This window comes from Echinops telfairi, unplaced genomic scaffold (assembly GCF_000313985.2).
Source record: "Echinops telfairi isolate 266 unplaced genomic scaffold, ASM31398v2 ScPeMD7_7469;HRSCAF=8507_0, whole genome shotgun sequence".
NCBI classification, from domain to species: Eukaryota; Metazoa; Chordata; class Mammalia; order Afrosoricida; family Tenrecidae; genus Echinops; species Echinops telfairi.
This window is the reverse complement of record NW_022111372.1, coordinates 82,231,983-82,242,512: the sequence shown is the minus strand read 5'-3', so window position 1 is coordinate 82,242,512 and position 10,530 is coordinate 82,231,983. Positions and strand designations below refer to the sequence as shown.

The 10,530-nt window shown below is 56.0% G+C and overlaps 1 protein-coding gene across 2 annotated transcripts in view; it reads right to left on the bottom strand.

Annotated features, from left to right (window-relative positions):
- Window positions 1-10,530, bottom strand: part of ANXA6 (annexin A6) — a 45,497-nt gene that overhangs the window by 28,995 nt on the left and 5,972 nt on the right. For both annotated transcript variants that reach the window (XM_004696732.2, XM_030888786.2), the window contains exons 2-9: window positions 9,201-9,291; window positions 8,379-8,473; window positions 7,848-7,961; window positions 6,379-6,469; window positions 4,492-4,571; window positions 2,306-2,362; window positions 1,478-1,571; window positions 77-172 (exon numbers count right to left, since the gene is read on the bottom strand). In XM_004696732.2, the coding sequence (XP_004696789.1) occupies window positions 77-172; window positions 1,478-1,571; window positions 2,306-2,362; window positions 4,492-4,571; window positions 6,379-6,469; window positions 7,848-7,961; window positions 8,379-8,473; window positions 9,201-9,291 (718 nt within the window). The remainder of the gene's footprint in view (window positions 1-76; window positions 173-1,477; window positions 1,572-2,305; window positions 2,363-4,491; window positions 4,572-6,378; window positions 6,470-7,847; window positions 7,962-8,378; window positions 8,474-9,200; window positions 9,292-10,530) is intronic.

The window sequence follows — 10,530 nt, the reverse complement described above, 5'->3', positions numbered from 1 at the left end:
TACCACACGACTCCCCCTTTCTGTTCTCAGCCCCCAGAAGTCCCGGGGCCCCCTAGAGTGCTGTGTCGGGACATACCCACAGCCAGCATTAGCTTCTCAAAGTCCCCAGACAGCTCCCCTCTGATGCTGGCTTCGATGGGCTTCCCGGTGGTCTTCAGGTACTCGTCAAACACTGAGGTGGGGAGACAGGGTGTCAGGAAGTGCCCCCCACAGTAAGCAGAAACAGAGCTTGCGAAAGAGGTGGGGACAGGGGGCTGAACCATTTAGCTGAGGCTGGTCCTGCAGGGGCATCACCAGCCCCCCTGCAGCACCCTGTGGGGGCTGGGGCACCCCGTCCTCTGACACAAAGACAGGGCTGGTACTTGGATGGGAAGGCTGAGTTTCCTGTTCACGCATGCAATGGGGACTTGGGAGGGGACCATAGAACCTACTGCCTAATGACATCAGATCTAGACCGGATGGTTGGTTCTTAAAAATGTCATCCAACTACTGAGACCACGAAAAGAACGACGGTGGTAAGGGATTCACAAGGAGGAAACTCACTGCCATCGAGTCGATTCGGACTCTCAGTGACCGTCTAGGACAGGGTCGAACTGCCCCTGTGAGTTCCCAAGACTGTAACTCTTCCTGGGAGCTGAAAGCCCTGCCTTTCTCCGCGGGGGTTTGGGTTGGGTTAGGGTTAGGGTTGGGTTGGCCGCCCAATGTGTACCCACTCCGCTACCTACACTGGGAGGAGGAAGTGGTCAGTGAGCAAAGTACAGAAGGTGACGCCATTCTGCAAGATACAGCAGTGGCAGCCACGTGACATGAACCACTTGTCAAATCTCCTGAGCACTACACAACACACAAGTGAGGTCTGCTATCATCTATGGACTTGGTGAGTAGTGTATTGAGATTGGCTTGTCCATTGTCAAGGTCAAATTGACACATAGCAACCTTGTTTCTGAGGCTGTAAATCATGAGGGGAGCAGACAGCCTCATCTTTCTCCTGTGGAACAGTTGGTGGGTTTGAACCTATGTTTAGCAGCTTAGCTTCCTAACTCACAGTGTGTTATTAATCGAGGAAATTATCTTTTAGATAAAACATTTCAATTGTTTATGAGTAAAGGTGCCCACACCTTACTGATCAGAGCTTAAAGTGTAAAAACTTTTTAATCATTCTGGTGTAATTTGAATTCTAAGCTTTCAAAATAAACTGAAAAAAAAAATCACACATGCAAAATCCAGAAGTAATAGTAAGGGGGAAGGGCATATGGTTCCACACTATTTCCCATTCAGTTTTTCCATAACCCGACTGCTCTATACCATACACACAGTCCACTTGAACCAGGGGGGAAGCAAGACAACACCCAAGGCTGGTATTTGGGTTGAGGGCGAAGTAGCGCTCAAGTCCCTTAGTGGAAAAGAAAAGTCCAAAGACAAAGAGAAAGGAGTCTGGGTGCTGCCCCCTCGGGCGTGGGTCTTCTGTGGAGCTTACCCAACCGAAGATGCTGTTTGCTGCGATTTCCCAAGATGTAAATGAATTGGGCCTCGTCTGTTCCCCATTTCAGTTCCCCTGCCTGGTACAGGTCCTACGGAGAAAGGGACGTGCCTTCACTGAAAGAGGACATGTCCGTAGGGGCGGGACATCCTGGCCCAGCCAATAAGAACTGAGGTGGGCCCCTGAGCAGACCAGCAACCGCTAGCCTCAGGATCTCTGCAGGCACCAGCGGAGCTTCTCCCTTTCTGGGGGAGCTCCTATTCAGCCTTCAAGACCCAGATTCAATGTTTCCCTTTACTTGCAGCCCTTCCTGAGTTTCCCCCTCCCTCCCTCTAGCATGAACTCGGATTTCTGCTTTCTTTAGAGCACTGACCCCACTCTCTGGAGGCCGGGAGGTAGTGAGCGTTCAGCAGTCAGCACTGTGTGAAATGCATGGTGACAACTTCTTTATACGTCTGTGTCCATGACTTGTGAGCACTCTCACTATCTGCCCAAGCACTCTCACTATCAGCAGAGTAGATGCTGTGTGGCTAAACTAAGCTTGGCTCTCCCAGGGTGGTCTAATTTGGTTCCCTGGGGGGTCCTCCCTGCTGAGCAGCGTGCATGGCCTGTAGGAGGTGCTCAACACCTAGTGACCAACCAAATGGATACATGAGCAAAAGAGAGCTCTGGAATACACAATGCCGGGCCTGCACACACGTGCCGCACCTCTGAAAGATACCGTGAATCCTCTCTCCAACAAAGCCTCACAGGTTACTCCACCCCCACCCCTCCCCGGGGGCCCTCAGCCTTCCCTGCCCTCGGGGCTCCGAGGTGCTGGCTCACCTGGACATCCTGCTGCACCAAGTCCTCGCTCACGACATCGTCATTCTCCCTGGTACCCTGGGTGGGGGGACGTGGGACACATCATGTTTCAAGTCCCGGAGCCAGGGGCAAGGTTGAGATGCCGGTGGTGGTGACAGGAAGGGCTGGGAAGCCCCGGTGGCGTAGATGTATCCAGGATGACACACAGGGCCCCTGCTGCTGCCTCCCCCTGGCCCTTGGAGCTGGGATCTAACAGCCCTGAGTGTCACCTCAGCGCCTCATCCCACAGGAAGCCAGAGCCTCGTAGGAGGACAGCTCTGGCGACAGGTCTCCGTGCTCTGGAGAAGCCCCTGCCGTGGGTCCTGGAACTGCCCACAGCACTCTCCCACAGTGACACCACAGGGGCCAAGAGTCTGCATGTTTGTGTTCTCTAAGGGACCCTGACACCCTAACTCAAAGAATTCACCCGGGAGGAGTTGAGTCTTGGGGCCTGGGAGCTGAGCTGGAAAGCTGAGGACAGCCTTCCTCCTGGTGCTTCTCTTGCTCCACCCACCCCTACGCCCCACTGAGACAGGAGACTTAAGAAGACAAGACACAACAAGGGAACGGGGCCCCAGCTTGGGTGCACAGAGGGGCGTGGTTGGCCTGGCCAGCCCTCCACTGCTACCCGGCTCTCCCCTGGATTGTGTGCTACGATGGATGTCCGACCTTCTGAGCTCTCTCTGGGACTGGGCACACTCTGCTCTCTGCCATGAAACTGCTGAGGGGACCACACGCAGACTCCACTTGCTAAGAGGGCTTCAGGGTTCATGGGCAGCTGCAAGGAGCCAAGCGCCCAGGAGAACATGTAAGGATGGAACCCCCCTCTCCAGAGCAAACAGCTGTGAGGATGGCGACAGAGGTCACACGCTCCCACTCCTGCAGTCTCTCCTGATCTCGCCCCAGCTGCTTCATATGGGATGGAGGGTGTTATGGTGAGGAAGAAGCGTGGAGAGGCCTGGTGTGAAATGTGGGGTGCAGGGGGGAGGGAAACAGTGGTCTACTCTCTTTATAAAAGCCTGACAAACGTCTGGCTCTTGAGGCTGGGCTTGAGACATCAATGCTAGTCCCCAAAGTGTCCGTGGTCAGATTCCCACAGGTGGGGTAGGGATATGGTCCCTGCCCCACACCAAACCCACTGCCATGAAGCTGATGCTGACTTACAGCTACCCTTGACATGGTGCCACAATAGGTTACGCATTGAGTGGCTAACTGCAAGGCCATCGGTTCGAACCTACCAGCCTCTCTGAGGGAGAAAGAGGAGACTCTGCTCCTGTAAAGATCGGTGGTCTCATGGGGGATGGAGAGGGACTGATCGGTTCTGTCCTGTAGGGTCCCTGGGAGTTGGAATCGATGGCAGTTGACTTTGGAGTTCTGGCAAATCTGTACAGAAGCAAACGGCCTCGTCTTTCTCCCGTGGAGTGGCTGGTGGCTTGGAACCACGGACCTTGCAGTAAAAGCCCAATGCTGACGCCGCAGCGCCCAGGGCAGTCACGCAGAAAGGCAGTCTTGCCGTTGCCAGAACCTTCCATTCCTTGAAAGCATCCAGAACCATGGTTTGTTGGTAAAAGATCACCATTTCTAAATGCTACCAGGTAATGGTGGGAGTTTGCTCGCAAACAGTGTGTGTGTGTGTGGGGGGGGGGGGGCGACAAAATAAAACAAAGTCCAAGGTGGCAGGCAGGACTCAACCCTGGACCCCAGGGGGCAACCACCCTGGGGCGTCCTTTTGACATTCTTCTGGGGAGGGGTGGGAGGAGGTAGTGGGGCTTGAACAGGAAGGCAGGGTGTACAGCCCCAGAATCACCGGGTCCTGCTGGTCTCCTCAGAGAGGGCCGTGATGAGAGAAGACACAGGGCAGAAAGGCCCAGACAGGAGGGTGTGCGTGGAGAGGGGAGGGAGGAGGTGACTGGTCACCTAGACTCCCAGACCTGTGCAAATGGACCCTGCACCCCGGGCTCCCCAGACACCCAGGGGAGCCACAGAGAAACACCCCAGGCTCAGAGGGTGAAATGGAAGTGGAGGAGGAACCGCAGCGGAACAGGACTTTAGACCCAAGAAGACAGGAAGGTCTCTGGGCATGGGCAGCGGGGAGGGGCCCTAGGCCTGGGGCTTGGGTCCCAGTGGCAGGCTCCAGGGAAGGACTCATCATTCCCAGGTGGACCGACCTGCAGCAGGACCACGAGCATCTTCTGGAAGTGGCCTGAGGTGTCACCAAGGATGTCAGCTTCCAGGTCCCGCTCATAGGCTGCAGAGAAGAAACACAGAGCTGTGGCCTATCCCCCAAAGGCTCAGCATCCCAGGTCATAGGCCTGCTGTGCCCCCAAAGGATGAGGTGTACGTTATGAACCCCAAGACCCCGTCTACACCACCGTCATGCCAGAATGTTTTCACAGTTTTCTTGACCTGACCAATGACATGAAGACACAACACAGCTCTATCTCTCTCTTGCTACCTGTACCACTCTCATCTGGGTGCCAGCGGCACTCTCCAGACAGTGGCTCCAGTCTCTGGCTCTTCTGTCTGCTCGCACGGCCTCTCCAAGCCCCAGCAATAGGATGACCATCTGAAAGCCCACGTCTGCCTATGATACACCTCTGTTTCCCATGGACGTAGGAAAACACCGCCTCTTCACTTGGCCTTCAAAGTCCCACATCATCCTCTACCTCTCTAGGCTCAGACCAGCAGCCAGGCTTATGCCAGCCTCTGGGCTCTGGACCTCCTGCTCCCTCTGCCTGGAAGGATCTCCTCTCCACGCTTCTTCCTCTCTTCTCTCCAGACAGGCTTTCCCTGATCGGCTGTCTGCAGTAGGCCCTCTCATGTTCAAGCCTCTCTCTTTCATTGTCTTGTTTGCCTGCTTGATACTTACCACAACATGCCATCATCTAGTTCACTGTTTCTTCTAGAAGCTCTAGGAGGCAGGGACACCACTGGTTTTACCCTCCACCATATCCCCAGCACCTCGCACAGCGCACAGCACAGAGCAGATGCTTATTGGATGGATGGATGGATGGATGGTTAGGTGGATGGATGGATGAATGTGGATGGATGTGGATGATGGGTAGATGGATGATGGATAGATGGGTGGATGGATGGATGGATGGTTAGGTGGATGGGTGGATGGATGGATGGATGGATGGATGATGGATGGGTAGATGGATGGATAGATAGAAGGATGGGTGAAAGGAGGGATGTGTGGAAGAATGGATGGAGAGCAGAAGGATGGGTGGAGAGGGGTGGATTGAAGAATGGACAGAGAGAGCCATAGAAAGATGGGTGGAGGGTGAATACATGGGAGACATGGAGAGGAAAAAGGATATGGGGAGTCTAAGGGTCCCCTAGTGGAGTGAAGCTCTTAATATGCCTCTTCTACCCATGTAACTCTGTAACTCCCACCAACTGACTAGGACATGAGTAACACTCATAGAGGGGATTGGTCAGTTTTCATTACCAGGCCCCTGGCCATAAGGATGAGCCATCTTTGAAGCAGAAGCAGAGAGAGGAAGCCTAGGGCCATTGGAAGAGCACATTCCAGACCTCTGTGTGTAGTGGTGGAGGCCGAGACCAGAGGCCCCGGAGACTGTGGGTACCTTCTCCTCACCTGACTACGGGGCTGTGACACAGAGCGACAGGTGGGCTTCCTGATCCATGGAGGCAGAGGCCAAGAGACCTCGTGGCCGAGAGGCTGAGGACCAGAGAGAGGCTTGGCCACTGGCTGAGGAGAAGCAATGCTGTGGATCAAGGGTCTGTGACCGAATCTTTACCATTTACCAGTCCTTGTCATGACCTGTTAACTTCCCCAGTACACCCACCATTGCAAGTGCTGTCTGTGAGTCCTGGGTGGCCACGGTCATGAAAGACTGCACCCAGCAGAGAAGTCGGACGGTGGGAGTCAGAGCAGGTGAGGAGGGCTGAGCGGGGAAGCATGCCTGACCCCTGTCTTGGGGCAATGGGGCAGCCAGAGGAGGTTAGCGATGGCCCCAAGACGTGGCTGTTTACCGCAATCACCCTCACTTTCCCCCTGCAGCGCCCCACTGGCCCCGTGCCCCTCTCACCTTCTTTGTATGCTTCCACCAGCTGGTGGATCTGCTCGTTGGTGCGGGAGGCCAAGATCTCAATGAGGCACTTCTCATCAGTACCAACGCCCTGGGAAGAGAGGGTGCCGTGGAGTCAAGAACAGCCCTGACATCAGAGGCTCAGAACAATCATATCGACATGAAAAAGGGCGAAGTGGAGACTCAAAGCCTGTATGTAGACAATTGGACATCCCTTTACAGAAGGGTCACAAGGAAGAGACAAGCCAGTCAGGGTGCAGGACAGCACTGATGAAACATACAATTTAATGCTTCCTTTGCCCCCCGCCCCCACTATCAAGACCCCAATTCTACCTTACAAATCTGGATAGACCAGAGGCTGTACACTGGTACAGATAAGAGCTGGAAATACAGGGAATCCAGGACAGATAACCCCTTCAGGACCAATAATGACAGTAGCCATACCAGGAGGGGAAGGGGAAGGTGGGCTGGAAAGGGAGAACCGATCACAATGATCTACATATAACCCCCTCCCAGGGGCACAGACAGCAGAAAAGTGGTTGAAGGGAGACATTGGTCAGTGTAAGACATGAAAAAGAATTTATAAATTATCAACGGTTCATGAGGGAGGGGGGGCGGGGAGGGAGGGGAAAATGAGGAGCTGACACCAAGGGCTCAAGTAGAAAGAAAATGTTTTGAGAATGATGATGGCAGCAACTGTAAACATGTGCTTTACACAATGGCTGGCTGGCTGGATTGTGATAAGAACTGTACGAGCCCCCAATAAAATGATTTTAAAAAAAGCGCAATCCTGAGAGTAAGAGCTGGCTTGCTGAGCCCGCAGTACCAACTTCCTGAGCTTCCGTTTCCTCGCCCGTAAGTAACATGGGGCTGCGACCAGTCCCTCTGCCACACTCACAAGACTCCCGGGCACACACTCATCACTGGCATCGCCACGCCCATCGGGCAGGACGTCAGTCCCGTGTAGTAGCACTTTGGAAACCACTCAGTTCCTTCAAGGGCTTAAGAAACGTATACATCGTAGACGCATACACTTCTGTACTTCCCAGGGGACCGCCTTCTACCTCGGCCGACTGACTCCTGAACACACCTCCACGACCTCTCCTGCTATCTTCTCCCTCCCAGCCCTTCTTCTAAGAAGCCCGCTCAAGCCACCCCAGGGCAGGCCGACTGTGTTCCTCCCCACACCCCGACATCCTGCTTCCGGGGCACTGTCAGCTCTTGATGCAGGGCTGTGGACCATGGAGGCATTTGCATGAGCTCGGCCTCACACCAGCACTCGTCCCCATCCGTTTGCCTGGAGGAGGCTGTGGGGCCCCTCCGGGACGTGGTTTAGATAAGCCGTCTCCCGGAGCGGGGCCCACCAACTGGGTGAGCGAGGCCAGAAATGTCCCCGTCAACCACTGTCCTCAGAACGCACACGCGTGCACACGCGCACACACACATGAGCAGGGGCTGTCGCTTCTTACCGCGATGGCGTCTTTAATTTCTTTGGCGTCGCAGTAGGCGAGTGGTCTCATCAGGCCCACGATGAGTCGTTCGAACTTCCCGGTCAGCTCATACTTCAGGGCGGCGATGAGGTCCTGGAGTGAGGGGTGGGGACGGGAGAGGGTGAGCGACGCTTGTATGCGCTGACTCTGCACAGGCCAGGCCATCTCTGACGTGTGTCCTACCGTCAGCGCTAAGACACAGAGGCATCAAGAACCCGTGCCTGCAGTCTCACAGCGACAAATGTCTGTGTGGGCTCACATCCCTGCCACTGAGCCTCACCCACCACTGTCCGGTGGCTGACCTGCTCTCCGTCTGCCTTCTGCCCCCCATCTGTGGCCACACCCATGCAGCCCGGCAGAATGAGGGCAGGCAGAGAGCAGGGTGAGATTCAGAGGGAGGCGGTGTCCACACACGCAGAGCACCGGAGCCACGTGCTAAGAAAAAAACCGGATTGAGCCCAGGCGGGAGGGCACATCTCCCCGAGCCCCCGCCTCCTGCAGCCGTGTTACCTTGCCGTAGAGGGACTTGTAGCTCTGGGAGATCTCCTGCCTCTGCCGGTTGCTCCTGGAGGTGATCAGCTCCAGGATGGCCTCCTTGTCACTGCCTAGAAGTCGGAGGACAACAGTCATCCCACTCAGCCTGCCTCCAGGAAGCCCACCTGGGCTGTCCCCCGCCCTGGCTACAGCTCTCTGCAGTCCTGGCACGAGCTGCTTGCTGGTGAAGCCGTGGTGTGGGAGAGGAGGCCTATGGACATGTTATCAGGCCCCCACTGAAAGGAGCCAAGGGACACAGATTCTCTGAGTGCAGAGAGCTGGGGCCCAGCTCCTCACTGACCAGCCAGTGAGTGTGAGACCCAGCGTGGCAAGGGCTGACCAAGATCGGACGATGATCGGCTTAGAGAACACAGCAGCGGTTCTAACTCCCAGGCCAGGGCTCTTTCAACCCTGGGAAGACAAGAACAATGAGCACTGGTTCCAGGCCGTGGTCACCATGCGGCCTACACAGGGACACTGGGCAGGTAGTAACACCAGGAGGGGGAGCTGCCATAAGAGGCTTCCACTGCACAGATGAAGCTCCACCTCTGTAGCTGTGTGATGGTCTATGGTCTATCCTTCTAGGTTTCTGTGTACTTTTTTATTGTCTGGAATGGTTTTAAGAATAATTGCTTCCTGGCCTTTGGGCTAAGATTGATTGTAAAACTAATGAAAACAATAAAAAGAGGACACAGAAGAATGAGTGAGTACATCTCATGTCTCTGCCACCACCCAAGGGTTCTGGGGCATACCCACCTTTGGGGAACACCCCCACCCCCGGGCCTTCTTTGCACCTACCGAAGCCCTTCATGGCAGTGTACAGAGCCTCAGCATCCTGGTTGGGGTCGAAGTCTGGGAAGTCCCGGATGGAGCCCCTGTACCTGGCACCCTGTGGAGAGCAGAGCAGAGGCTGAGAACTGGACACCACCCTGGCTCTGCCCCTGCCCCTGCCCTGGTTGAGCTCCTGCCCAAGCACCTGCCCAAGCACCTGCCCTGGTTGTGCCCCTGCCCCTGCCCTGGCTGAGCCCATGCCCCTGGCTAAGCTCTTTCCCCTGCCCTGGCTGAGCCCGTGCCCTGGCTGAACTCCTACTTCTGCCCTGGCTGAGCCCCTGTCCCAGCTGAGCCCCGGCCCCTGCCCTGGCTGAGCCCCTGTCCCAGCTGAGCCCCCGTTCAGCAGACTTCAGACCTGGGCCACAGGCTGAGTCCACGCTGAGCTCCCTTCCTTGAAAAGTCCTGCAGTGGACTCAGTAAGTCCTGAGAAAGGTGTGGACACATTCCCTACTACCTGTTACAACCTCCCCCAGGGCCAGTGATGCAGCCAAGGCCCGCCGCCCAGCACCACTTCCCAGGGGGCCCAGAGGGGTGCAGTCAGCCCTGCACAAGTAAGAAGAGCCTCTCACGTTTCTAGGGCACTTGTACACAGAGCCCAGGCAGGGCAAAGGGCTGGTACACACAGCCACTGGCTGAAAGGCTGGAGGGTGGAGGTACGAGTCCTGCCTGGGCGAGCCCAGCAGAAGGCTTGTTCCTCCCACTGAGAGCCCCTGGGAGTTCTGACACCCAGGGCTCAGCGTCCCCTGACCCCACTGGTGTCTTACGGGCGCAGGGTTCACAAGGCCCTCTCACCCCACCAAGGGGGCTGCTTCAACATGGGAAAGGACGGAAGGTGGTCTCTATCGCAGGGACCAAGAGACCCAGACCAGAGAGGGGAGGCCACTCTCCTGTGGTCACACAGAGCGCAGGTCTTCGCTCGCCAGCTCCAGGGACCCCACGGCTGCCAGCTGTGGAGAGGGGAGTCTTCATCCTGGTGGGGCTCTGGGGCACCTCAGGGTCAGCCCAGAGACAAACTGCTGCCCTGTGGGCTTGTTGGGGGAGTGGAAGGAGACCAGAGACCCTGACCAGATGCACAAGGACTGGGTCTCAGAGAAGTCGGACGTGGGTCAGCTCGACAGCACCAGTGAATATGGGCTGCAGGTCCACTGGTCCCAGGCACACAGCTGGGGACTCCTGATCAGTAGGACTGAGCCTTATCCCTCTGAGTGCTAGCCTGGGGCCAGCATCCATATGACCATTGAGTTGTAATAAATACCCTAACATGAAACCAGCGGGCTGATTCCAGCTGAGGAAGGAT